The following is a 27632-nucleotide window of genomic DNA, read 5'->3' as shown; positions in this document are numbered from 1 at the left end:
ATTTGGTACAAGCCCAAAAACCCAATCCTCGAAGTAAACAGCAATTTCCGAAAATAAACCCATTCGGGCGATTGGCATTGCGTGTCCAACCAATCGCAGCCGCAATCCGCTGGATTCCCAGGAGGCGGAGGATGAGGTGGCAACCACATCCGGCACTTTGCTGCCTCAAGTTTATACTTATATACCTTTCGGGTTGTGCAACTCGATGTCGTCAATTTCAGCCTAATCGAATATAATTGAATGCATAAATACGGAAATAAATCAATTTAATTACAATACAGCCAACAACAGTCATTGCAAATAGTTTACACGCACACGCAGACACACGGATCCCAAATGGGATTATTATAGATATAAATATGTATAAGCCTTGGTAATGTCTTGGGTGAACCACGAAAAAAAATTGGGGATCTAAGTATATATTAATAAATTAATTGCCGGAGCAAGTGGAGCCACTTGACGTTCGGCACGCTGAAGGGGTATTCGCACTTGGTCTTTAAAATAGGGTTTAAGGATTAAGGTTGTAAATCCAACTTGACTTTACGATTTAAAATCTAATCAATTACACCTTTAAAACCATTATTTCCCGCTACATTTTCTTTGCTTATCTTTTTTAACTTGTTTTTTAAATATAAAGAATCGTGGCACCAGTTCTCAGTTGGATTTCACATTGAACTGAGTATATTTGCGTAACAACAATAAAAGCATGTCGAAAAACTAAATACTATGTCCAGTACTAAAACTATAATGATCGGTAACATTCTAGGGAACCCTATGAGATGACAGTTCTCTAGCGAGGTTGAGGTATATTTGCATGCTCCAAAACCAATGAGTGCTCCTTGAGAATTAACTATATTAACCCTCACAGAGCGAATACCCCTTCACTAACTATACATATATATCTACAGATCAGTCGAGTTTAGTTGGGGAACTAGAGCGCCTCCGGATAGAAGTCCCGGTAGGCGAAGCCCTCGATGTACTCCGGCCGGTGGCAGGCGAACAGGTGGTGGGGCAGCTCCTTGTGGGCGTGCTTCTCCAGCGCCTTGCGCGTCTTCTCCAGCAGAACGGCCTCGTCGAACTTGACCCGCTGCACGGTCGTCTTGCGCAGAATGGTCTGCACGAACTGCGACCACACGGAGCCGGACTCCTCTTGCCCGGAGCCGGAGCCCTCCTCCGCCAGCTTCTCCTTCTGCAACTTCTGATCCTGCTGCTGCTGCTGCTGTGCCTTCGCCGCCTCTTTGGCCTCGGTTTGAGCGTAGACCGTGGACGCATCCGCATCCGCCCCTGCAACCTGAGAATCCGACTCAGCGGCCTCTTTACTCTTCGCTGCGGGTACGTCCTGCATGAGCGTCTGCAGGCGGTCCACCGTCTCCGCCATGCGCTTGCGAAAGTCCACTATGCGGCGGGCGTAGCTGAAGAGGCTCCGCTCCTCGGCCGCCTTCAGTGGCCTCAGCCGCTCCTCGCGAATCAGTTCCTCGGGCTCCAGCAGCGGGTGAATGCGCACCCCGGCCTCCGAGGTGCCGCTGAGGTAGATGCGGATGGCGAACTCCTGCATGGCCGTGGTGTTCACCATGGCCATGGCATAGGCATGGCGCGCCCTCAGGATAACTTCCCTTATGCCACCCAACTGGGACGAGGAGGAGGCATTGGCCGGAGATTGCAGATCCGGCCTGTCCAGGCTGTCCAGCACCTCGGCCAAGTAGCCGCGCATCCGCTCGCTGTCCGCCTGGATGGCCAGCAGGCCCAGGCCCTGGATCAGCCGGATGTTGGCCGCGTACTGCTGCTCCAGTTCGTACAGCTGCCAGAGGGATCGCATGCGCGACTCGTACTCCTTCTGGGCGCCTGTGCCCAGCACTCCGCTGATGTTGGCATTGTACAGCTGCAGGCCCCGGATGAAGGCCACGTCCATGGTGTAGTTGCCCATGAAGGCGAGCACGTAGTTGAGGGCCTCGGCGGCGCTGCCGAAGTTCTCCCGTCGCTGGGCGAAGAACTCGTCCAGGTCGCTGACGGTCAACTGGTTGCGCGGCACCTCGCTCCTCTGCAGGCTCTCGTTGAGCTCCCGCTCCTCGCGAATCCGCTCGAAGTTGCTCACCAGCAGGTCGCCGGCGGGCTGCTGGAACTCATCGAACACCTCGATGTCCACGGCCATGGTGGTGCTGGCGCCCTGCTCCCGGCCAGCCTCCTGCCCCTGGACACTCTCCTGCTCCTTGTAGAAGTGCTCGTGGCTCTCCGGCTGGCACTGCGGCACCCACTGCTCCTGCGCCGCCACCTGCCGCTCCCTGCTCCGCTCGAAGATCGCCCGCGGAGTGAAGCGCTGCAGGTCCAGCGAGGCGTATATGTCCTCGTGGTGGGCGTGGCAGCAGTGGAGGGCCGACATGTCCATGGGATGGGCCTCCGTGTTGAAGACATAGGCGCCCGCCTGCACGACGCACACGTCGTCCTCGGTGGACTGCAGCTCCCCGCCGGAGCCGTCGTTGTGCAGGAAGTTGTCCTCGTCGAACAGGAGGTACAGGTACTTGCTGGTCTCCGCCAGGAAGAACGACTCCATGCGGTTCTCCTTCTCGTGGGTGACAACGTTGCGGATCTGAAAGAGCAAGTCAACTCTAAGTAACTTTGAAAAGCCTTGGAAGAAAACCCCGCACCGTTGCATAGCCGCACTTGGTCTTGGCGCTGAACTCCAGCGTCTCCAGCATGTGCTCGCCCAGCTCCAGCAAGTACTCGTTGCCCGTGGCCCGGTAGAGGTACATGGCCGACTCGATGAGCTCCGGGCGCAGGGGATACACCTCGCGATTGGGCGACGCCTCGCCCGCAGCAATGTTGTAGAACTCCGGCAGGAAGCCGTACTTCTTCCACACCCCGATGTATCGCGAGATGGTGCGCACCGCCGGCTCCGTGTCCCCGATTATGCTGAGGATGCCGGGCCAGAAGGCCTCCAGGGACTGGAAGACGGGCAGGGTGACGTGGCCCTTGTTCATGCCCACCCACACGTACCAGTCCTCTTTGCGCATGTACTTGTCGATGGCCGCGCGGGCCTCGTGGAACAAGTCCAGCAGCTCCGGCCGGTTGAGGAGCACGGCCGCCTTGACCAGGTACTCGAACAGGGAGTCCACGCCCGCCCCGATGCCCGAGTCCAGCGCCGTCCAGCGGCCGCTCTGCACGTCGATGTGGTTGCCGAAGAGCCCGATGGGCGAGCGGTGGGCCCACAGGGCGTGGACCGCCTGCAGGGCCACCTCCTCGTAGATGCTGTTCCCGGTCAGGCGGCTCAGCGTGCCGAACTCGACGAGGAAGGTGCCCACGCCGGCCGTGCAGGTCACCGAGGTCTCGCCCTTGGGCACGCCGTAGCGGAGGTTCACCGTGCCGTAGGGCATGCCCGTGCTCGTGTCGAAGGCGGGCAGCAGGCGGCGGGCCACGTCCTCCGCCAGCCGCAGCAGCGGACCCCGGCAGGGCCAGCCCTGCTCCACCGCCAGGCCGGCCCGCTTGGAGAGCAGGTGGGCGGACAGCAGACCGCCCACGATGCGGATGTTCGTCTCGAACACGGACACGTTGATGTCCCGGTCGAAGTTCATCTTCTCCTCGAGCAGCCGGGCCACGCGGCGGAACTCCGTGAAGTTGCCCATGGCGGCCAGCGTGTCGAGGGCGTCGATCAGCGTCAGGGAGTAGCTGCCCCAGGTGTCGTGGCCGTCGCAGGTCAGCGGGCGCAGCTCGTCGTAGTTGGAGGCGTGGCGCAGGTAGCCCTCGTAGGCGTGCTGGAACATGCGGCGCACGTCCTCCCTGGAAAGGGTTCGAGATTAGCTTTAGTTTGCCCATGGATGGATCGACCTACCGCAGCTCCAGCTTCCGCGCCTTGGAGTACTGCTTCTGGCCGTTGGCTCCGCCGGCGGTGGCCAGCAGGAGGAGCACCGCGCAGCTCAGGATCACCGTTCCGGTCATCTGCTGCTGCATCGTGGGAGAGTCAATCAATCAGGGCCGCTAATTCAATTATGGGCATGGTCAGTGCCCCATCGCCAGCGTGGATGTGGATATGTGGATGTCGAATGCGGCTACGTTGTCGCAAAATCACAACAACGCGAAGTTGCCTCGACCGCTCAATACCCTATCCTCGGATTTTTACTAATTATTTAGAAATATATGAAAGTATTTTAAAATTATTACCCATCTACATATTGTTTTTAATTTTATATACAATCTGAATTTAAAAACACCTTACTTATTTGACAGAAATAAGTTATAATTTTGTTAATAAATAAATACTGCTTCCTAGGCTGTACCAAAACAAAAACCTTAACAATCGGCTATGCCCCGCTGTAGGGTGCAATCAGCTGTTGCTGGCCGATAACTATCGGCAGGGTGGCCAAATCGCACACTGATTTTATTTAGCGACTGCAAGAGACCACAGCAGCTAGAAACAGTCCCAAAAAATTGTGTTTATAATTAAAATTTATTTTATAAATGAAAAGCGCGGCTTTCCATTGCTAAACACTCAAATTCGTGCCTAAAACTGTACCGATTGTTCGTGGTTGCTTTGCGCGGCACGCGCGCCTTTTCTTCTTCTATTCGCGGCGAGTTGGCAGCACCGACCTGTGTTTTTTTTTGCCCATTCAAAAGTGTGTGTTCGTACGGGTAAAAAGTGTTTAAAATTCAAAATAACCAGCGAAACGGCTGCCCACAACAGAAGCAACTGCAATAAGTGGTGAGTAACTGCCTTTCGTATTAGTTTTTACGCCCGGAGACCCTCCGGCTGAGCTCATCCAGAGATGGCCAGCCTTTGTTGGGCCTGCGGTACAACGAATCACCTTCCTGTCCACGGGCAGCGATGGGTTTCGATTCTGCATCGCGATCGCTGGGAAAATAGGCCCCAGTGGGGGATACACTGCCGCGCCCCCTCCGGAGGCAGTGCATCATGGCCCGGATACCCTGTGTTCCCCCCTTAAAACGCATTCCTCCGAATGCAATTGCGTATGCTTAATTGTCCGTTGGGCGAAAAGTAACAACATTGTGGGTCAAAGCCATGTGGGATTGGCCCTGGCCAGCCAGAAACCCCGTCGAAACCTTCCCCATAACCCGTAGGCTAGGGATGTATCGTTTCGCGTCTTCATTTCGCTCCCCCCTCGATATATTTGCAAAATTAAAAAATATTAGGGGAAAATATTAAATTTTTAAGACAGGGCTGTCGCCGCTCGCACGGATGGCATCGATAGCAGAGCGCCCGCTGCTGCGGCGACGGTGGCAACCCTTGGTGCGCACACGCAAAACCTATCGAGAACCCCACGGTCGATAAATACTTTCGTTGCTTTTTTCCAACGTCGTGTACAAAAAAAAGAAAAAAAGAGCAGGAAAAAAGCAAATACAAGGGAAATACCTGCAGAGTGCAGCCAGTAAAGTGTTTAATTTTGTTTCCCGTGGAGTGCCGACCAGTGTGCAATTGTCCAGTGGAAAGTGTGCAGTGAAAAATGCCCAGCACCAAAACCCAAAGGTGGCCAGCAAAAGCAATAACAAAATAGCAAAGAAAAGTGCTCGTGTGTTGGTGTGCTCGGGGGGTGGTGTGCGTTTCGCCCGTCCCGTGTCCATAAATTAGAATCGAAATCGAGCTGAAGTCACCGCGACGACGATGTCCGTCGACCAGGATCAATAACCACTATCACCATCGCCGTTGGACCATTAAGTTCTCCATATCCGGAGGCAATCGGAATCTGTACCTTGGAGGAATAGGAATCGGAATCGGAATTGGAATAGGAATCACGCGCGAATCGGCCACCCCAATACGGAAAACTGCTGAAAAATGTTAGCTAAACGCCAAGTTATCTACAATTATTATGGTTTGCCCCTGTGTGCGTGTGTGTGTGTGATAGCAAAGGCAAAATCAGCTCAAATTGCCATGCCAAATTGTCGCCCAATTAATTGATCTTTCAATTGGCGAGACACCCCCTACCTCCCCCCATTTCCCACTCCCTATATATACATATCCGTGCCTGGAACGCATCTCCGATTTTGCCAGTGCCGCACAAACCGCACACATATTGTATAACGCTTGTTTATCTTTGGACATTCCGATTTCCAAGTGGAGTACGGTGTGCGCAGTGTACGGTGTACGGTGTACTGGGTACAGTGAGGGCTGCCCAAGGTGGACGCGCAGATAAGCGGGACGGTTGTCACCTGTTTGACGGCCTTATCTGGAGAGCTTTACAGGCCACTCCGACTGACATGTTCGTTAGTTAGGACGGGAAAACCCGACTAGAAATCACCAACACGATAAAGTTGGATTCTTGAAAGATTGATACCTTAATAGGTGTAGAGATAGATATCTAGATATTGTAGCTGGGAAAACTGTATAACAAAAAGTTCCTTTTATAATTCCCTAGTTAATACAAAAACCAAAGAATTTGTTCCTATAAATATCTATTTATTGTAAACCTTTGTTTATTAATTTATTTTGTTTACCTTTTCATAGAATTTGATCTCTTGAGTTTGCGGAAAACTTTAAAAACGAGTCTTTTTCATTGCAAGTTAGGTAATACTACTATTTAGAGCTAAAAAAAAGAGCCCATTCCAATAAGAATACCTTACACAATGAGTTTTAAATAGTTTAAAGCAGCACTACCTGCTTAGAATCCCAATTAACCGAAATAAAAACAATCGAAAAACCTTGGGTGAGTCACCGATTAGCAGCTTTCACTGTACCTCACACCGCACACGCACTTGATCCCGATCCCAATCTCGAGTTCTCACGCACACAGGGGCCCACCGACGGTGGACGTGAGCAAATGTTTACTCAATAACCGTTCTTGCAGAGACCGCAGTAGGCGAATCAGCAGCGAGAAGGAAGGCGGCGGAGGAGGAGAAGGATCCAGATCCAGATCCAGTTGCAGATCCACCGCAGAGATTGGGTAAAGCACACACCACCAGCAGCAGCATGGTGAGTACCAATCTGGTGGTGCCGGTGGTGCTGTGGGGACCCACGGCGCCCACGCACTGCATCTCGAGCGTGTTCCTCTCGGACGACCAGTTCACCCTGGTGACCGGCTGCTACGACGGCCAGATCTGCCTGTGGCAGGTGGAGCCCAGCACCCTGAAGATGTCGCCGCGCTGCCTGCTGGTGGGCCACTCGGCGCCGGTGCTGTGCCTGGTGCGCGCCTCGCTGCTGCCGGAGAACAACTTCCTGGTCAGCTCGTCGGAGAACGGCGAGATGTGCACCTGGGACCTCACGGACGGCAAGTGCATGGAGGCGGTCAAGCTGCCCCAGGTGCACACCCAGATCCAGAGCTACCACACGGCCAACAGCGAGGACGTGCGCCTCTTCTGCATCGGCTACTACGCCGAGATCATGGTCATGGACCCCTTCAGCCTGGAGGTGATCTACGTGCTCAGCTCCAAGGTCAAGCCGGACTGGATATCCGCCCTCCACGTGCTGCGGCCCATGCGCCGCAAGGACGACGTGGTGCTGGCCATCACCACCACGGGCACGGTGAAGGTCTGGACGCTCACGGGCAACGAGAACAAGCACGCGGAGCCCATCTACGAAAACGAGTCCAAGGAGATCCGCTGCCTGAACGCCATCACGATGAACTGCTGCGCCCAGAACCAGCGCACCGTGCTGCTGGTCTGCACCAAGTACTGGCAGATCTACGACGCCGGCGACTTCACCGTCCTCTGCTCCGTGATCGCCCCGGCGCGGGAGCGCTGGCAGGGCGGGGACTTCCTCACCTCGGACCGCGTGATGCTCTGGACGGACGAGGGCAAGGGCTACCTGTACAAGCTGCCCGCCAACTGCATTCCGGACAACAAGGAGTTCCACTCGAAGAGCGTGGTCCGGGACGCGCCCTACCTGTACTACGTGCTGCAGCACGCGGGCGACAAGGTGCTCTCCTGCCCGCCGGCCATGAAGCTGCTCCAGGGCGCCGGCGGGCAGCACAACCTGCTGCGCGGCGACTCCGAGGGCTACATCTCGGTGTGGAACGTGCCGGAGGTGCCGCTGGACAACATCAGCATCCTGCAGGCCAAGCAGATGCCGCCGCGCGTGCTCAAGCCGCACGTGTGCACCTCGCTGGTGGAGGCCTGGTCCATCATGGACCCGCCGCCCGTAGGCATCCTGGACCAGCTGTCGCGCATCACGGAGTCGCCGGTGAAGCTCACCTCGAGCATCTACCTGCCGCAGCAGAGCCGCCTGGTGATCGGGCGCGAGGACGGCAGCATCGTGATCGTGCCGGCCACCCAGACGGTGATGATGCAGCTGCTGGTGGGCATCAAGCAGAACTTCAGCGACTGGCCCTCGCACCAGATCCTGTACGGCCATCGTGGAAGGGTTAATTGCCTGCTCTGTCCCTCGATGATACACTCGCGCTACGAGAAGTCGCACCTGCTCTCGGGCGGCATCGACTTCGCCGTCTGCCTGTGGGACCTGTACAGCGGCAGCCTGCTGCACCGCTTCTGCGTCCACGCCGGCGAGATCACGCAGCTGCTGGTGCCGCCGGAGAGCTGCAGCCCGCGCATTCTCAAGTGCATCTGTTCGGTGGCCTCGGACCACTCGGTGACGCTGGTCTCGCTGCAGGAGCGCAAGTGCGTCACCCTGGCCAGCAGGCACCTCTTCCCCGTGGTCACCATCAAGTGGCGCCCGTTGGACGACTTCCTCATCGTGGGCTGCTCGGACGGCAGTGTGTACGTGTGGCAGATGGAGACGGGCCACCTGGACCGCGTGCTCCACGGAATGCTGGCCGAGGAGGTGCTGTCGGCCTGCGACGAGCAGGCGGAGGACGGAGGGTCGGGAAGTGGTACTGTATCCAATGGGACTTCGGCCAGCGAGATGGGCATGGCCAATCCGGCAGTGCACTTCTTCCGCGGCCTCAAGTCGCGCAACATGAACGCCATCCGTCACGCGACGCAGCGCGGGATCAACCAGCTGCAGCAGCTGCAGGGACACAACCAGGGAAACTTCGACTTCCTGATGAAGCACCGCAGCAACCCGCTGGTCATCCAGGGACTGCGCACCAACCCCAAGGACGCCGAGAGCCACATCCTCTTCTTCGACATCGAGGGCCTGATCTTCGAGCTGCACAGCGAGGAGTACGCCCAGATGACGCCGGCCACGCTGGAGTCGCTCGGGGTGCACCTGCAGAACCCCAAGGACGGCAAGTCGATGCACCTGGACGCGAGCAAGAAGATCGGCGACTTCTTCAGCAAGGTCAAGAACAAGGCGGTGGACGTGGAGAAGATCCTGAAGGACAAGGACAAGCACGGCCTGGTGCAAAAGTTCAAGGAGAAGACCGAGATCGTGGAGAAGAAGGTGCAGGCCAAGGTGGAGAGCCTGCAGAAGGCGGTGGAGCCGCACGAGGAGCAGCAGGACCTCCGGAGCAAGATCGCCTCCAAGATGGAGGTCACGCACGTGATGGAGGTGGCCCAGCTGCTGCTCTCGCTGCTGCACTCCTGGGGCCTGGACCCGCACCTGGACAAGATGTGCGAGACGCGGCTGGGCCTGCTGCGCCCCATAGTGCCCATCTCCTACGGCGTGCTCTCCAAGGCCGGCTACATGTCCCTGCTGCTGCCCACGTGGCAGAACAACTACGCCATTCCGCCGGGCCTCCAGCTGCCCTCCAGCTCCAAGAAGCGCCCGCTGCCGGAGGAGCTGCAGCGCCTGGAGCACCTGACCGCCGTCTTCACCTCGCGCCTGCACTGGGAGCTGAGCACCACGCTGACCACCAACCACATCCTGGCCCTGGTGGCCATGTCCAACACGCTGCTCTCGATGAGCGCGGCCTCCTTCCTGCCGGACAGCGAGAAGCACAAGAAGCTGCAGCGCCTGGCCCAGCGCACGGACTCCACGCTGAGCAACGAGGAGGAGCGCGAGGAGCTGCTGGCCCACCACGTCTCGCAGATCAAGCACGCCTGGAGCCTGCTGGCCACCCACCACTGCTTCCTGCTGCCGGATAAGATCGAGGCCCTCGAGCCCAGGAAGTTCAAGCGGCCGCAGGTGGAGATGATGGTCAAGCGCTGGCAGCACCACTGCATCGAGATCCGGGAGGCGGCCCAGCAGATCCTGCTCGGCGAGCTCACCCGCATGGGCAAGAAGGGCCGCAAGCAGCTGGTCGAGAGCTGGGCGCAGTACCTGCCGCTCTACACGCACACGGAGCCCATAGGGGGGGCCCAGCAGCAGCTGGCGCTGATCAGCCAGCCGGCGGGTGGCGGAGCGGGCGGAGGAGCGGGCGGCAATGGCGGCGGAGGAGGAGGAGGCGTGGGAGGAGGTTCCGGAGGAGGAGGCGGCGGAACTGGAGGTGCCGGCAACGTGGCGGGCGGCGATCCGCACCAGGACGAGGACTACGAGGAGGAGGAGGAGGAGATCATACGCAAGCCATCCAGCCTGTCGGAGCTGAAGCGCAAGCAGACCACGGCAGTCATACTTCTAGGGGTCATAGGAGCCGAGTTCGGTCAGGACATCTCGCAGGAGTCGCCGAACCACCGGGGCAGCATCAGCATGGCCACGGGAGCGAGTCTCACCAGTGGCGCTGCCGCCGGCGGCGAGCGGAGGAAGTCGAGTGTGGTGGAGGGCTTCGGCATAGCCAACAACCTGGCCCGGCTCACCTCCATGGCCCTGGCCCACCTGCTGTACGCGCCGCCGTCCCCGAAGCTGCCGCAGTACACGCCGCTGCGCCGGGCGGCCATCGACCTGCTGGGCAGGGGCTTCACCGTGTGGGAGCCCTACCTGGACGTGTCCAAGGTGCTGCTCGGCCTGCTGGAGATCTCGTGCGAGGGCAAGGCGGTGCCGAACCTGAACTACAAGCTGCCGCTGACCCCGCAGGCCGACGCCTGCCGGACGGCCAGGCACGCGCTGCGGCTGATAGCCACCGCCCGGCCGGCGGCCTTCATCACCACCATGGCCCGCGAGGTGGCCAGGTACAACACGATGCAGCAGAACGCGCAGTCCATCAACGCGCCGCTCACCCAGTCCGTGCTGCACAAGGCCAAGGGCGAGATCCTGCAGTGCGTGGAGATGCTGATCGACAAGATGCAGTCCGAGATCGCCGGCCTGCTGGTCGAGGTGATGGACATCGCCCTGCACTGCGTGGACAGCAACGAGCTGAAGAGCCGCGGCCTGGCCGACCTCTGCCCGGCCATCTGCCGCTTCAACCAGATCTCGCACTGCGCCCAGACGCGCCGCATCGCCGTGGGCGCCAACAGCGGCAACCTGGCCATCTACGAGCTGCGCCAGAACAAGTGCCAGATGATCCCGGCCCACACGCACCCCATCACCTCGCTGGCCTTCTCGCCCGACGGCAAGTACCTGGTCTCGTACTCCTGCGCCGAGAACCGCCTCTCCTTCTGGCAGACCTCCACGGGCATGTTCGGCCTGGGCCAGTCGCAGACGCGCTGCACGAAGGGCTACTCCACGGCGCCCATTCCGGACGTGTCGCGGCTCAACCCGATGCGGCTGGCCAAGCTGGTGTGGATCAACAACCGCACGGTGACTTTAATGCTGGCCGACGGGTCGGAGACGCGATTCAATGTCTAGGGAGGAAGCAGAGGAGGAGCAGGATAATAAGGAGAGTCCTTCGGGGTGTATAGCATGTTATTAGGCAATCAGCGCGGGCTTCAAAAGCAGCAGGAGGAGCAGGATGATTCGCAGGAGGAGCAGAAACGACATAACAATAATTATTCAAAAATAAACAAAAATACAAGAAAAACAGAAACGTCTGGCGTTTCGTTAAAAATAATTAAGGCAGAGGAAACAAAGAAAAGCTAAGCAACATTAAGTCAAAAACTTAGGCAAACGAAAACTAAGCAAAATGAATGCAAACAACAATTCACAACACACATTTTGTTATTTATTTATATACTTACCCTATATATCTGTAACTTATCTGTATCCGTATCCGTATCTGTATCTGTATGTATTTTAATGTATTACACGATTTTAATATGCCCCCTATATTCCCCCTGCTACGTCCATTTTACTTTTTAGTGCTAAACTTTTACTACCCATCTACTCTTTAAACACGTGTTTCTGTTCTTGTTGTTCGCTTCCCATGCGGAAAAAACAAAAACTAAATCCAAATATTAACAAAGTAAACAACAATTAACCAGATGCAGGCAAACAACAACCACAACCACACGAGAAACAACAAAGGAAATGAAAAAACGATAAAAAACAAAGAATGAAAAGCTGTTATTATTATTACACAACTATTATTATTACTATTGTATGCTACTATTATTATTATTGATATTTGTTATGCCTAATGTATTGTTATATATATATATCTAAAATAAACCTAAACAAATGTATTGAGCAAAGTTACGAAACGAAACGAAACAAAAAACAAATCACCAAGAAGGAAAACGAACATTAACTAGAGAGCGAAGAGTTTTTTTTTTTTGAATACTATAATTACTGTAATTCCCATATAGTTTCTTCTTTCGATGTAATATTTCCGCTAAAGCGTGTGTAAAAAGTCTTTGTTGTTCTGTGAAAATGTTATAGGAAAATCGAAATCTGTTTATAAAGTGCGAGCCACACAATACACACACATAATTTATTTGCGGCGTTAGTGTGCATCGATGCATCGAGCGAATAACGGTACTCGGGGGCCTGAGAAGTCAACTGTCAAACCCAGAAATGCGGTTAAAACTATTTATCCTAACTCTATATATATATACATATATATACCCAACTGAATTTGCAATATGTGTTCGTTTACGTATTCAATACAACACAGGCAAACACACGTGTACTATGTGAGAGAGTTAATTGAATTTGTGCTTAATTTCAATTACGAATTATATATATATTTACATGGATATATATGTGAAGATACATGCATACTTATATACGAAATCCTTCAATCAAAGTATTACACAAACGAAACGAAGCAACTACAACAATTATGTACGGAGTATACAACAAATAAAGTCAACCAAACATGAGCAAATCCTGGCATTTTCCACTGGTGGCGGTAAAAAAAAGTGTGGCCAACGCCGGGATTGAAGCACACTGAAGGCAGTGTGGCCGTGCTGTTTTCGTTAGTACAGTTAAGTACAGTCTGCCTGCTGTAACTACCTTAGACACTATTTATAATCTAATCTACTGCCCTCTCAACTGACAAACTCTATGCTCCTCGAATTTCAGCTTTTTGCTCGCCCAGTGAGAATGCCCGTCGCAGAAGCCCACAAAGGCCGGGGCAGGAAGGCAGCAGCTTCCGCATCCGCCGCAGCCCGGAGGCAGTCCGCCGCTCTCAGCGAGGAGGAGGATGGTTCCAGCAGCAACAACGTTCAGCCGATGGACCAGGACGACGAGAACAACCGCGATGATCTTGATCTCGACGACGACGACGGCGGGGAGGAGGAGGAGGAGGAGGAGCACGTCGACGAGGAGGACGAGGACGAGGAGCCGGACAGCAACGAGACCAGCGAGCCGGAGGAGCAGGTGGAGCCGCCGGCCTTCAGCCTGGCCACGCTGGGCCTGCAGCGCGTGGGCAGTGCCCCGCCCCCGAAGCCCAAGGTCCAGAAGGCCCCCATCCTGACCCTGAACGCCCGCGGAATGCCCGCCCGCATCCGCAAGCGGAACCGCCTCTTCTACGACGAGAACATCATCAACGACGACAAGCCGCTGCGCATGAGCCTGGCCCCCAAGAAGCTGCCCGGCCGCCCGCCGCTCTCCGCCGGCGGAGGCTCCGCCCAGAAGACCCCGCTCACGCCCTCCAAGGTGCTGAAGAAGCGCAAGGGCGTCGTCTCCCGCTACATGCGATCCAGTGAGCAGGGCTCCAGCTCGGCCAGCAGTCAGTCGGCTGCTGCTCCTGCTGCTCCCGCTGGTGGCAAGCACAAGAAGACGCCGTCGAAGGCTCAGTCGGCCAGCAAGATGGGCCCCAGATCCGGCAGAGGAGCCCACTTGATCGGCGGCAAGGGAGCGGCTGCAGCGGCGGCGGCGGCGGCGGCTGCCGAGGAGGAGGCCAGCCAGGCGGAGGCCACGGCGCTGGCCAACAAGCGGCTGGGCCAGTCCATCGGCCTGCGGCTGCGCAACCTGCTCAAGCTGCCGAAGGCCCACAAGTGGGCCATCGCCGAGTGGTTCTACTCGTACATCGACCGGCCGCTCTTCGACTGCCGCGACGAGTTCATGAACCACGTGAACGAGCTGGCGCCGCGGCTGGGCACCCGGAGCCTCAACCGCCACGAGTGGGTGAACATCCGGCGGCGGATGGGCAGGCCGCGCCGCTGCTCGGCGAACTTCTTCAGCGAGGAGCGCAAGGAGCTGGACAGGAAGCGCCAGCTGATGCGCACGCTGCAGTCGCGCAAGCCCGGCGAGTTCAAGGACTCGGTGCTGCTGGCGGACATGCCGGAGAAGATACCGATGCCCCTGCCGCTGGGCACCAAGGTGACCGCCAGGCTGAGGACGCCCCAGGACGGCATCTTCGCCGGCACGGTGGCCGCCTACGACTCCCTGAACGCCATGTACCGCGTGACCTTCGAGCGACCCGGCCTGGGCACCCACGCCATCCCCGACTACGAGATCGTCTCCGAGAACTTCCACGAGATGCTGCCGCTGCACAGCTTCACCAAGGACTTCCGGCCGAACCTGATGAGCATCTACCAGACGAACAACCTGGGCTTCACCACCAACCTGGGCTTCACCGCCAACCTGAGCAACAACTATCTGCAGAAGAAGGACAAGGCGGGAGGAGGCGGCGGAGGAGGAGCAGCCGGAGCCAAGCAGCCGCAGAAGCACCTGGCCAGCAACAACGCGGCCGCCCGGAACGCGCTCAGCATGAAGCTGAACAAGAGCGACCCCCTGCTGGGCCAGGACTGCGTCGGCGAGAGCCCCATCCGCCAGCAGCTGGCGCGGCACCACGCCTACTCCAGCTCCCTGCTGGAGCACCTGGTGCACCTGGAGAAGCACATCGCCGTCAAGGCGGACCGCATCCAGCGGCTGAACAAGATGAACGCCACCGCCGAGCTGGCCATGGGCGAGATGGTCAGCCAGGACGAGAACGGGGACCGCCACCGCCGCCAGATCGCCGACAACTTCCAGCGGCAGTACGCCTTCAACATCGTGTCCATCGAGCGGCTCAACGGCGAGCTCATGTTCGAGCTGACCAAGGTGCAGGAGATGTCCAGCAGCCTGACGCGCAACCCCAACGTCCAGGCCATGATCTCGCCCACCTACCTGCGCGAGGAGTGCCGCGCCAAGGCCTCGCAGACGGTGGACGACATCAACAAGGGCATGGTGAAGAATCCCCGCATGATCCGGCTGCTCAAGAACCTCACCACGCTGCTGATCGTCACCCAGAATCTCGGCGGCGACTGCGACGTCGGCGAGGTGAACAAGGTGCTCGAGGGCTGCCTGGAGGAGGTGCGCAGCAACCTCTTCTGCGGCGACAACAGCGAGGTCTTCCAGAAGAGCGTCCAGGTGCGGCTGGAGTACATAGCCATGGACATTAGCAGGAGCTTGGAGGAGCGCAGCGCGAGTCGCATGGCGGAGGGCGATGACCTGAAGTCGCTCAAGTCGGAGGACAACGAGGGGGATGCCGATCAGGGGCAGGAGCACAAGCAGGCGGAGCCCTCTGGCGACACCGCCAAGACGAAAGCGAAGGGCCGCCCCAAGCAGGCCGAGAAGAAGGAGCAGGCGGACAAGGACCAGAAGGAGCAGCTCATGGACACCGAGGAGGAGGAGGTGGAGGAGGAGGAGAAGCTGGACTCCGACGAGCACGAGCACGACACCGAGGAGCAGCACCTGGACCCCGAGGAGGAGCAGTCGCCCAAGCCGGCCGCCACCGAGGACACGCAAATCACCATCGAGTCGATGAAGGAGTCGGATGAGGAGTTCCAATCCACAGCCGAGACGGAGGAGGAGGACGACATGGTTGGCCTGGAGCAGCTGAAGATGGAGGGGGACGAGGAGGAGGAGTTCCTGTACGTGAAGTAGCCGCCGAGGACCCAGGATCGAGCACCGAGCACCAGACCCCAGCTCCTCCGCATATTCGCTTGCCGAATACCGACTTTTTTTATTTAGTTTATTTTCCCGGGCGTTTGAACACGAGTGTGAGTGGAGAGTTCCGGAGAACGCGTCGCAATAAGAAATGTATCAACATGGCCCACGGAAATCGCTGGGATCCCTTAACGTTTTTTTTTATGTATAGCACCGACTTTGTAAGAGAGCCTTCAATAAAAGGAAGTGTGAAAAAGAGTGCGAGTTATTTGTGGGAAGGGTTTTCTATTGGTAATCTATTTCTATTCTTAAAGCAGTGTCAAATTGTATTTGCAAATTAGAGCCCTGCTCGAATCATTCAATTTTTGTTTTATCATAGTATGCCATGAAGTTTCTGATTAATTTAATTCTATGTGAAATAAATTGAATGTTTTTCTAATTCATTTCGAATTGAATGAATGAATTTTTTGAATTTGCCAGATTTATTTTGTGCTTTCTTTTGAGAACAAAAAGAGGAAAATTGTTAACTAATCAACTGCTTGGAAAATAAAATTCATGCAGATTTAATCGCAAAATTGTGGTATTTTCTTCTTCAAAAGAAATTGTCGTTTGTCATTCATTCAATTCTATTAAACTGAAAAATTCAAATTCATTCAATTCTATTAAACTCAAAATTCTAATTAATTCATTCGTATAAAACAAAAAATTCTAAATAATTCATTGAATCCATACATGCAGGCTCTATTACAAATACTTTTCTTTGATTTTCCCTTCTTTTATTTGGATGAACCATGGCGTGGTAATAAAAGGAAGTGTGAAAAATAGTGCAAGGAAAATTCCTTCAATAAAAGGAAGTGTGAAAAATGGTGCAAGTTATTTATGGGAAGGGTTTTCTATTGGTAATCTATTTCTATTCTAAAAGAAGTGCCAAAAATACTTTTCTTTGATTTTCCTTACTTTTATTTGGATAAACCATAGCATGGTTCAATAAAGATTACAGAGGAAAGGCTTAGAAAAACAGTACAAAATAGCGGCCAAGACTTAGTCCTCTTCCTCCTCATCGTCGTCGTCCTCCTCGCTGGACTGATCCAGCCAGGCCACGAGCTTCGCCAGGCTCTGGCGCAGATGTCCGTGCTCCTCCTCGTCCAGCTGCTCGAACCAGCCCTGGATGGCGTCCTCGGACACAAAGTCCTTGTCGTACAGGTAGTGGACGATCTGCGAGATCTTCTCCCGCACCAGCGGATTCTCCTCGTACACATCCTGCAATTAATAGTCAAGTAATCAAGTCAGGAAGCAAGTAAAGCCACTACTGACCTCCAGCGCCTTGAGGCAATCCAGCATGGCCTCCTCGCTCTTAATGTAGTTGGAGACCACGGGTCCCAGCTGCTTGAAGGCGGCATTTATGGCCACCAGCACGTTGTTGTTCGCCGGCTCCACGATGCTCTGCATGCCGAACACGGCCTTCACCACATTGAAGTTGACCTCCTTGAGGGACATGTTGTAGGCGTAGCGCGACGAGTTGATCTCCAGGATGAGGAAGTCGGGATTGGACTTTTCGCGGAAGCCTCGCGTCAGGGAGTCGATCACCTCGCCCAGGAAAACTAATGGAAAAGCAAGAGGAAAAGGTAAGTAAAGAGCATTTTCCTGCCTCTCCTCAACACTCACTGTTTGTGTCGTCGGGCAGCGGGGTCACCGCCCGCGAGGCATCCTCGTCGTCCTCGCTGAGATCGCTGCAGTCGCTGATCTCGTCCAGCGGCGCCGGGAGGTCGCCCATCTTGGGTATGCTCAGCGGCTGCTGCGGCAGCAAGTCCTCGCCCTCGGAGTCCTCGGGGTCGCCGGTGGTGAGATCGCTCACGATGAAGGCGCGCGGACCGAGGGACTCCAACTCGACGGCCACCGCCTCCTCCTCGCCGCGCTGCGTGCTGGGCGTGCTGGTGACGAGGGTCCTGGCCAGCGTGGTGCCGGCCGGCAGCTCGCTCCCGGCCCCCAGCACGCAGCCGGCGCTCACGTCGCAGTTCTCGTTGACGGTGGCGCCCGCACCCACCACGCAGTGCTCCAGCCGGCAGTTGTCCCCCACGACGACGTCGGCCATGAGGAAGACGTTGGTCAGCCGGCAGTTCCGGCCAATCCGGCAGTTGGCGCCGATCACGCTGTCGCCGATCAGCGAGCCCGTGTCCACGCGACTCCCGGCCTGGATGACCACGTTCTGGTGCAGCGCCACCTTCGAGACCTGCGCCCCGGGGCTCTTGTAGATGTTGTCCCGGTGGAAGACGTACTGCTGCTGCAGCTTGTAGACGCCCATGTCCGGCACGAGCGGGTAGGCCCAGCGGTTAATGATGTCCCGGCTGACCAGCTGGTAGGCCGGCCAGCTGTTCACCTTGTGCGCGTACTGGGCCGCCGGCAGCAGGGCCACGTAGATGCGGCTGTCCAGCAGCTCCTCGTTGATCAGCAGGCCGCGCACGAAGTCGTCGCGCGTCTGGAAGTCGAAGTTGTCGCTGAACAGGGAGAGCATGGACGGCGAGCCGATGGCGATCTGCGGATCGAGCAGCTTGTGGTGCAGCGCCACGCACGCGTTGCCCAGGAAGACGTCGAGCGGGATCTGGTAGCGCGGCTCCTTCTGGTGCGTCCGCAGCCGCTGGTGGTAGTGCAGCCGGTCGTTGCGGCGGTCCACGGCGATCAGCAGCTCGTTGCCGGTGCGCCCGTGGCTGGCGCACTCCTTGAACACCAGCGTGGCGGCCGTGCCCTTGTCGAACTTGGCCTGCCGCTTGTGCTGCTCCAGCACCGGGCGCAGGTCGGCGTTGGTCACCGTGTCGGCGCCCAGCAGGATGAAGTGGCCGCGGATCAGCGCCTTGGCGTCCAGGTCGCGCATGGCGTCGCCGAAGCAGCGGCAGCCCTCGCCGCCGATCACGTGGACGGTCATCTTGAAGGACCAGGAGGCGTACGTGGCAATGCCAGCCCTGCGGGAAACGAAAATCGTGGGTTAGACCTGCAATTGCATCATCCTGGCCAAGCCACCCACTTGATGTGATCCCGGATGTCCTGCAGGTAGAGGCTGGCGTACACGAACACCTCCTCCACGCCGCTGCGGTTGAGGGCGATGAGTGCGTAGTCCAGCATCCTCACGTTCACCAGCGGCAGCAGAGCCTGTCGAGAAACGGGTGGTTTAGTGGTTTAGTGGGGTGGAGGGATTGCGGTTCCTGGGAGGATCACCCACCGTGGAGCCCTCGTCGGAGAGCGGCTTGAAGTTCCACACATTGTTGTCGGCTATCAGCACCGCCTGCACGATTTCCTTCTCGAACTGGGCCATTTCCTCGGCTTTCCTCTTGGATTTCGGTTTTTGGGGACTTGGAGCGTTTCCCCACGCGATTGCGATTGCGATAACAACAGTGCTATCGGTTAGCCAAGTTCGCAATCATTTACGAGTGGGTCTGGGATGGTCACCCCTAGCCAAGTTCCGCACCGCACACTGATTCGTGGTATTTCCGGGCATTTGCAAACTGGTCACCGAGCCCATTGCCCGGAAAATAAATCGAAACAAATAATAAAATTACGCCAGTAATTAGGGTCTTGCGGGTGTTTGTGCCCCGTGTTGAGTGTGTTTCCTGGCCACCCCGCACCCGGTCAGCCGGTGGAGATTCGCCCAGCAATTATTACCATTGTCATCGCATTCGCATTTCCACTGATGAATAAGTGCCCCTGTGCGCGCGTGTGTGTGTGCGTGCGATACACCCACCTTGAGGGAGCACGACAACAACAGTAAATCAAGCGAGAAGACGGAAAACTGAAAACAAACACGGGGCTGCGACTGCATACATTCCGGTTATTCCACGGTTACGCAGCCCAAGAGCAGGGTCACCCCGTCACCTGGCCACCAGAAACCAGAAGCCCAGCAAAGAACACTTCCAATCCGACCCCGTAATACATCACACACCATATAGCCCATACGAATACGAATACCACTTTGCTGGGCGTTCGCGCCAACTATAAATAGAAAAAGCAACAACGCAGCAGCAACAGCACAGCACAGCAAACAACTGTCCATATCCCTATCTACATACATTTATCGACTCGACGCAGAAGAAGAACCACCCAAGTATTACTGCAATCTTCATTCCGAGATTAAGGGAGCCAGCAGGCGGAGGAGGAAGCATAACCATAACCACATCAGGAAAATGGACACGGCGAGCTCAGGGGACAGTGTGCCCAATGGAACCGCTCCTGCGGCCACCAGGACGCTCAAGGACATCGTCAAGGAGCGGTTCAAGGAGGACGAGACCATAGAATACGTAAGCAATCAGTAGTTAGTCAGGAGTAGTAGAAGAAATGGCTTATGGGCACTATATAACAATTGTCATCCAAAAACAAAGCTTAAAATATGAATATTAAAGGACTCCTAATATGGGACCCTAAGAACCTACACCATAAATATGTGCTAACGAATCTTACCACTAAAAATATGATTAATTTCATCGTCGTCCGTCTTAATCGATATAAATTAATTTTTTATTTTACAATGGGAGTTGTATGACCTAATATTTCTTTAATATGAATCAAATAATTGAAAACACGCCACGTTGTTTTTTATATGGTATTTTGACTACTCATATACCCGTATTTGGAGTTTTTTCCATAGAGATCCAAATAGTTTTCAAATTGAAACTTCGTAGTTGAGATCTGAAAATAAACTTAAGTGTTTTAAAACAATATTAATTTTTATTTTGAATTGTCCACGTTTTTTCGTCATCATTACTATGACTAACTCCCCAAACACAATGCCAAAGCATTTCTTGTACACTCTGATAAGAAGCCAAGCCTACTGCTTTCTCTATAAGCATGTATATTATCAACTAATTGGAACAATCCTTTCTTTTCACAGCTATTCGAGGCTTATCAGATCAAGGGGCCGGAGTACACCAACCGGCTTTTGGCGCTGGTTTCCTCACAGTCGGGCGGAACCTTCGCCATCGTCGCCTTCTCCTACCTGCGCACTCCGCTGACCTCCGTGAACGAGCTGATCATCAACAAGGTGTTCGCCATCGACCACAACTTCCAGTTGAGGCAGGGTAAGGAGTTGTCGTGGATCTAGAATCTAAGATTATAAAACTCCAAAACAGAAAAAATCCAATTTCAGTAATCATTGATTAGTTGTATCTTTGCTGGCTAAACTAATTGCCTTAAACGCCTGTTATTTGCCATTTTAAATGGATGACAAATATTTAACTCACAACATTGCACTGAACAGAAGCTGTTTGTAAAGTAGACACCTAATCAATAAAGTTCGTTCTTAATTATAGGCAAATAACAGAATAGATGTGTACTTACATTTACAAATACGTAAAGAAAGTGTCAGTAGTTCGTGTTTAGAAATTGCAAACTGATAGTTAATTGTTTATCTGCTCCATTGGTTCCCTTTCCAGATAGCAAGAGCTCCATCACCACGCAGCAGTTTGACCTGTCCACAGCCGAGGATGGGCCCATCAAGTACTACTACTACGCCACAGAGGGCGACCACTACGAGGAGTTCGTGGCCAAGGTGATCTCCTTCAAGAGCACCATGACCCAGCACGACCCCGAGACGGTGCTCAACTTCAGGTGGCTCAACGACTACCGGCAAATCGGAGAGGTGAAGCAGGAGCTGAAGAAGCGGGAGAGCGAGTACATTGTCTACAAGGATATCATGTGAGTGGAACCCTGTTAACCCCCCTGATATTTTTATACTCACTGGTTTGTGATCTTGCCCTGCAGCATCTACTGCGCCACGTGGAATGTGAACAACAAGACCTGCAGCGACAGCCAGAACCCACTGAGAGCCTGGCTGGCGTGCAGTGAGCAGCCGCCGGACATCTATGCCATCGGGCTGCAGGAGCTGGACACTCCCACCAAGGCCATGCTCAACTCCACCCAGGTGCAGGCCCTCGAGAAGCACTGGATGTGAGTGTTCCTATGGGTTATTTTATATTTTAATGCCATTTCACAATTGTGCTCGCCCTGGCAGCGATATGATGATGGACAGCGTCCACCCGGACGTGGAGTACGAGATCCTGATGTCGCACCGCCTGGTGGCCACCATGCTGACGGTCATCGTGCGCAAGGAGCTGCGGCAGCACATCATCCGCTGCCGCCCCAAGTCGGTGGCCCGCGGCATCTTCAACACGCTGGGCAACAAGGGCGGCGTGGCCATCAGCCTGCAGCTGAACGAGGGGAACATCTGCTTCGTCAACTCCCACCTGGCCGCCCACATGGGCTACGTGGAGGAGCGGAATCAGGACTACAATGCCATCGTGGAGGGCATACGCTTTGACGACGGACGCACCATCAGCGATCACGAGTGAGTGAGGGGGAAAACAGGTTGATAAATATCAGTTTTTTTGCCGAAACAAAGGAAATATTAGTCCAAATATGGAATGCCATACCTTGTTGAACTCGTAGCTTAATACTGAATCGATTTGCGTTCAAATCTGGACATTTTAATTTTTGGCCGTTTTTTTCAAAAAATGACAAAATTGCGAAAATTGGGTCAAAAATTAATTTTCTCAAATCAGTCGGAAAGTGCGCTGATATTAATATTTAGGTTGTCAGCTGCACAAAACAGTGCGCCTTTTTGATTTGGGACCATTTTTGTCCAAGTTACAGCAAAAAATCCATTTAAAAAAATCAAATTTTTACCAAAAATCGAGATCCTGATTTTTCACCCCGAAAACAAACAGAATTTTGGCCAGAACAAAGAAAATAATGCGCCAAATATGGAATGTCATACATCGTTGAACTCGTAATAAAATTCCGAATCGATTGGCATTTCAACCTGGAAATGTTTAATTTTGGCCATTTTTCGCAAAAAATCATAATGGGACCCCTTATCAAAAATGCGAAAATTGGTGAAAAATTAAATTTTCTCGGAAGTGATGGGGATCGTTAGTTTAGGTTGTTAGCTGTCCAAAACAGTCGGTCGCTTAACTGTCGGCCTTGATTTGTCCAAATTACGACTAAAAAACCGAAGAAAAAATTAATTTTGGTCTAAAATTTCTATTTTACCCTAAATAAAATATATTTATTGGACAAAGTGGCACTTAATCCTTGTAAATATTAGAGAAGTTTTAAGAAATGTTTTCATTTCTGAAGTATTTAACAATAGTTCAAAGTCATCAGTATAGAAAAGTACTAACATTTAGGGGGACTTTAAAGCGTTTACACAACTGAACTAACTTCGCCATGGTCTTCTTTTTGCAGTCACATCTTCTGGGTGGGCGACCTAAACTATCGCATCCAGGAGCCGCCCGGCCAGCAGCGACCAGGACCGCTGAGCGACGCCCAGACCTACGAGCTGCTCCTGCAATACGACCAGCTGCGCCAGGAGATGCGGCGCGGCAAGTGCTTCGAGGGCTACACCGAGGGCGACATCAAGTTCCGGCCGACGTACAAGTACGACCCGGGCACGGACAACTACGACAGCAGCGAGAAGCAGCGGGCGCCGGCCTACTGCGACCGGGTGCTCTGGAAGGGGACGCGCATCGAGCAGCTGGCCTACAACAGCATCATGGAGATTCGCCAGAGCGACCACAAGCCGGTGTACGCGGTGTTCCGCGTGAAGATCAAGACGCGCGACGAGGTCAAGTACAAGCGGGTGCAGGAGGAGGTGCTGAAGGCGGTGGACAAGCGGGAGAACGACAACCAGCCGCAGATCAATGTGGAGAAGACGGTGATTGACTTCGGAACGGTGCGCTTCAACGAGGCGACCACGCGGGACTTCAACGTCTACAACAACTGCCCGCTGCCCGTGGACTTCAGCTTCAAGGAGAAGGACATCCACGCCATCTGCGAGCCCTGGTTGCATGTCGACCCGCGCCAGGACTCGCTGCTCATCGACTCCGCCCGCAGCATCCGTCTGAAGATGCACGCCAATGTGCGCACCATCGCGGGCCTGCTGCGCAAGATCCGCGCCAGCGACAACTTTGATATACTCATCCTGCACGTGGAGAACGGGCGGGACATCTTCATCACGGTCACCGGCGACTACCAGCCCAGCTGCTTCGGCCTCTCCATGGAGACGATGTGCCGCACCGACCGCCCCCTGAGCGAGTTCTCCCAGGAGCAGATCAAGCAGCTGGTGAGTAGGGTTTTAGATTATCTTTTAAAAAGATTAGTGGAATACATTTAAACTCACCTTGCCTGCAGATGAACGACGAGTCGCCGGAGTACCGCGTGACCATGCCGCGCGAGTTCTTCCTGCTGATCGACTACCTGTACAGGCAGGGCTCCAAGCAGGTGGGCGCCTTTCCGTCCTACGACGCGCGCCTCTCCCTCGGCGCCCAGTTCAACGCGGTGCGCGACTGGCTGGACACCTGGTCGGACGAGCCGTTCCGTAAGTTGGCCACCTTGCAAGCTCTAAATATTTCTAATCATTATTTATTACTGGCAGCTGCCAATGCGGAGACCGCTGCGCAGGCGCTGCTGCTCCTGCTGGATCTGCCGGAGCAGGCGCTCCTGGAGCCGGTGGTCGAGAACCTGCTGGAGTGCAGCAACAAGTCGCAGGCCATGGACTACATCTCGCTGCTGAGTCCGCCCAAGCGCAATGTCTTCATGCACCTGTGCATGTTCCTGCGCGCGGGCATCGAGAGTCAGTACTACGACCTGCACCAAGTCGGTGGGTAGAGATCCCATCCAAGCTGTGTATCATCCATATAACCCCTTCCTATCCCCGACAGCCTCCACCTTCGGACGCATCCTGCTGCGCAGCACCGAGCGCGCCGCCTGGATGGACTACCACAGCCGCTGCATCCAGTTCATGCGGCTCTTCATCGACTCGGACGCCGAGACAGTGGGCAACGGCAACGAGGGCGCCGGAACGGGAACGGGAACAGGATCCGGATCCGGGGCGAGGGCCGGACTGCAGGCTTAGTCCGGGCGATAGTTGTACGAGTCTGTTGATAGTTAGTGTTAGGCTATTTATTTTACTTGTTGGTACTTTGTTGGCAATTAGCATTTATAGTTTCTCTGTTTTACCTGTTAATTGTTTGTGCCCGCCTTCCGTTCATTCCAACTTGGTTGCCCCGCCCCACATCCCGGTTATGTATATCACCTGGTTGCAATGCAAACATCACATCAAGTCTCGAAGCATGAAACTTGGGATCCATGGAGGAACGGGTGCGTGTGCAGAGGCCCGTGGAGCAGGAGGCCAACGTAAAATTTAAATGTATCATGTAAATAGGTTAAACGAAATGTGCTGCACACCCGTTAAATCAATGTTTAGTTGAGCACAATGCTTGTTAGTTTAGATTAATGAGGAATTCCGCAGGGAATCTCGTGACCCCGTACATCCCGGTTTCAGTTGCAACTGAAAATAAATAACACCGTTACATACAGTATCAAAATGGTGACTCGGACTTCTTGATCTTAGCAGGTGTAAGAAAATCAGCTGATTAGTTCCCGGTGAAATGGTTGGATTCCTGGATTTCAAATACCAGGCGAACAGAAGCGATTAGCAGGTGTCCAACGATCAGCTGATCAGTTTATTCCACTCCCCCTTAGGGATGGCCTTTTTGCGGCACGCTCCATACAAACTCGTGAATATCGTGCCGATTTCGTGACACGAACACAAGTACAGCGTGGTCGCCCATCCCTAATTTGGGCTTTCCTTTAAACTAACGGTTGTCTTCTAGTAAGCTTGGCTCTGATTGGTCAATGGATGGCTTCCAGGCCGCCATCTTGAAAAAGAACCGTTATGTGAGCAAAGTCACAAAAACCAGCAGCGTCCTCCTGCTCATTCTGTGCGCCTGGTGTCAAAAATCAGAAAATTTTTCTTGAAACGCACAAGTCGAAGATTACGGTAAATTTGGGGTCGAGTTGTGACCAATTTGGTCCGAGAAGTGCCAAAAATTTTCAAAAAGTGCAAATTTTATTGAAAAAATCCAGGAAAAATGAAAATTCCCGACAAAAAATTTAAAAAATTCTGTTTTTATCCTTTTTTTTCCTGACAAACAAAATCAACAAATTAAATTTTTATAAAGAGTCCGCCAGATCGGCCAATTTTCTGGTACTTATAGTTTTAAAGGCTAGGCTGCAGGATATGGAGAATCCTTGTGACGTCATTGATTTGTATCCTTTGATTTGTGGACAATTTATTTTTTTTTTCTTTTTTAAGTTTTTTTATTTGTCTTTGCGTTACTAGCGCCACCTACATGTCACGTGTCGATACGTGGTAGGTGTATTCTCTAAATCAACTATCGATTACACATTGTTACTAGGGATGGAACAAAAGTCGATGATTGGTTGATGTGCTCGCTAGTTCATTTCGCAATCGGTTGGCAGCCCCGCAGCTGTGATTTGTAAAAAGTAAACAAATCGAATAATGTTTGCCGGTCGTTTGCTCGCCCGTGTGAGCCGCCAGAAGGCACGTTTGGCCACAATTGGAAGCTGGCCAATGCCCCAGGAGCTCGCCGGCCATGTGATCTCGACCAGGACACCGGCGTCAGGCAGTAGATCGATCCAAATCGCGGAATGCAGCGCAAGCCGGCGGTTTTTCAGCAGCCAAATTGAGACGGAATCCACGCTGGACGCTGCCACCTACGAACGAGTGTGCTCCGACACCCTGGATGCTCTGTGCGACTACTTCGAGGAGCTGACGGAGAACGCCTCGGAGCTCCAGGGCACCGACGTGGCCTACGGGGTAGGTGCAAGATTCGCAGAGCCCGCTGTGTTACATCATTTCCCTCTCTAATCGCCCGGAGTGTTCTTTTCCGCAGGATGGCGTGCTCACCGTGAACCTGGGCGGCAAACACGGCACCTATGTGATCAACCGGCAGACGCCCAACAAGCAGATCTGGCTCAGTTCGCCCACCAGCGGTCCCAAGCGATTCGACTTCGTGGGCACCGTGGCGGCGGGCAGGTGGATCTACAAGCACAGTGGTCAGTCGCTGCACGAACTGCTGCAGGAGGAGATACCCGGCATACTGAAGGCCCAGTCCGTGGACTTTTTGCACTTGCCCTACTGTAGTTGAACCGGGAGTTGCTCCCACCATAAAGTCTGTTGAAACCCTTGATCTGATGTGATGTGTATATTTATTCTGAGGTCTGGCTAAACAGCCTGGTTCAAGATCTTTATGTACTGCATTCCCAGACGTTTTATTTTTTTTTATTCAATCCCAAAATAAGCTTAATTCCCACTACAAAAAGTCTGAAGGCTTTGCATTCGATTTTATCAAATTTATTATGAGGTGTGGTTATCAGATCTTATGGGGTTTTAAGTCTGCGATGTACGTTGTCTATAAGAATAATTTGCAGTTTGAAGTTAAAGTGTTGTGCAAATTCAAACTAAAGTGAGTAGATTATTTCCATTTATTTTCGGTCTTTACATCGTTTTAAAAATGACTTGGTTAATACAAGTTCCTTTAGCAGAGTTAGTTTCAAGTGAGTTTTTTATTTTTTAAGTGTATAATCCATTAAATCAAGAATTACCTTTGTTTTTAAACGTGTGCTCCTAGGGACTTCAAAACATCGGGCTGATATTCCGCAGTTATTATTTTTTTGAACTACAAAACTTTGTGTCTTTTCGGTCACTTTTTTTAAACCATGTACTGAGAAAGCATCCTTTAAGAAATTTACGCGATCATTTATAAAAACTTTAATATAAAATTCGAGGTTTCCCTTATGTTAAATGTACAACTAAAAGCTCCCAATGAATAAAACGAATTTTAAATTCAGCTATAGAATAGGGGGCCTAAACAAAAGTCGT

The 27632-nt window shown here is 53.7% G+C and overlaps 6 protein-coding genes across 6 annotated transcripts; 4 read left to right on the top strand and 2 right to left on the bottom strand.

The window, feature by feature from the left end:
* Nucleotides 1-249: 249 nt before the first annotated feature.
* Nucleotides 250-4114, bottom strand: Edem1 (ER degradation-enhancing alpha-mannosidase-like protein 2). The gene is made up of 3 exons (XM_017151194.3): nucleotides 3824-4114; nucleotides 2643-3771; nucleotides 250-2584 (listed from the first exon to the last, which is right to left on the bottom strand). Exons 1-3 carry the CDS (start codon nucleotides 3940-3942, stop codon nucleotides 932-934), a joined length of 2901 nt encoding a protein of 966 aa, XP_017006683.3. The 5' UTR covers nucleotides 3943-4114; the 3' UTR covers nucleotides 250-931.
* A 425-nt stretch (nucleotides 4115-4539) lies between these two features.
* Nucleotides 4540-16162, top strand: mip130 (Myb-interacting protein 130). The gene is made up of 2 exons (XM_070219204.1): nucleotides 4540-4690; nucleotides 13112-16162. The coding sequence occupies exon 2, from the start codon at nucleotides 13133-13135 to the stop codon at nucleotides 15899-15901; it is 2769 nt and encodes a 922-aa protein (XP_070075305.1). The 5' UTR covers nucleotides 4540-4690; nucleotides 13112-13132; the 3' UTR covers nucleotides 15902-16162.
* Rbcn-3B (WD repeat-containing protein Rbcn-3B) lies at nucleotides 5243-12914 on the top strand. Its single transcript, XM_017151106.3, has 2 exons — nucleotides 5243-5781; nucleotides 6789-12914. The coding sequence occupies exon 2, from the start codon at nucleotides 6911-6913 to the stop codon at nucleotides 11495-11497; it is 4587 nt and encodes a 1528-aa protein (XP_017006595.3). The 5' UTR covers nucleotides 5243-5781; nucleotides 6789-6910; the 3' UTR covers nucleotides 11498-12914.
* Nucleotides 16163-16841: 679 nt separating the features above from the next.
* eIF2Bepsilon (eukaryotic translation initiation factor 2B subunit epsilon) lies at nucleotides 16842-19292 on the bottom strand. The gene is made up of 5 exons (XM_017150999.3): nucleotides 19119-19292; nucleotides 18924-19048; nucleotides 17570-18861; nucleotides 17219-17505; nucleotides 16842-17164 (listed from the first exon to the last, which is right to left on the bottom strand). The coding sequence occupies exons 1-5, from the start codon at nucleotides 19209-19211 to the stop codon at nucleotides 16946-16948; spliced, it is 2016 nt and encodes a 671-aa protein (XP_017006488.2). The 5' UTR covers nucleotides 19212-19292; the 3' UTR covers nucleotides 16842-16945.
* A 90-nt stretch (nucleotides 19293-19382) lies between these two features.
* Nucleotides 19383-25272, top strand: Ocrl (Oculocerebrorenal syndrome of Lowe). The gene is made up of 9 exons (XM_017151179.3): nucleotides 19383-20190; nucleotides 20781-20967; nucleotides 21322-21583; nucleotides 21650-21835; nucleotides 21900-22232; nucleotides 23132-24008; nucleotides 24077-24263; nucleotides 24321-24545; nucleotides 24607-25272. Exons 1-9 carry the CDS (start codon nucleotides 20077-20079, stop codon nucleotides 24798-24800), a joined length of 2565 nt encoding a protein of 854 aa, XP_017006668.1. The 5' UTR covers nucleotides 19383-20076; the 3' UTR covers nucleotides 24801-25272.
* Nucleotides 25273-26193: 921 nt separating this feature from the next.
* On the top strand, nucleotides 26194-26945 carry fh (frataxin). The gene is made up of 2 exons (XM_017151159.3): nucleotides 26194-26567; nucleotides 26644-26945. The coding sequence occupies exons 1-2, from the start codon at nucleotides 26250-26252 to the stop codon at nucleotides 26896-26898; spliced, it is 573 nt and encodes a 190-aa protein (XP_017006648.2). The 5' UTR covers nucleotides 26194-26249; the 3' UTR covers nucleotides 26899-26945.
* Nucleotides 26946-27632: the final 687 nt, after the last annotated feature.

The sequence above is a fragment of the Drosophila takahashii genome, chromosome X (genome assembly GCF_030179915.1).
Source record: "Drosophila takahashii strain IR98-3 E-12201 chromosome X, DtakHiC1v2, whole genome shotgun sequence".
Lineage (NCBI taxonomy): Eukaryota > Metazoa > Arthropoda > Insecta > Diptera > Drosophilidae > Drosophila > Drosophila takahashii.
This window is presented reverse-complemented; position numbering and strand designations above follow the sequence as displayed.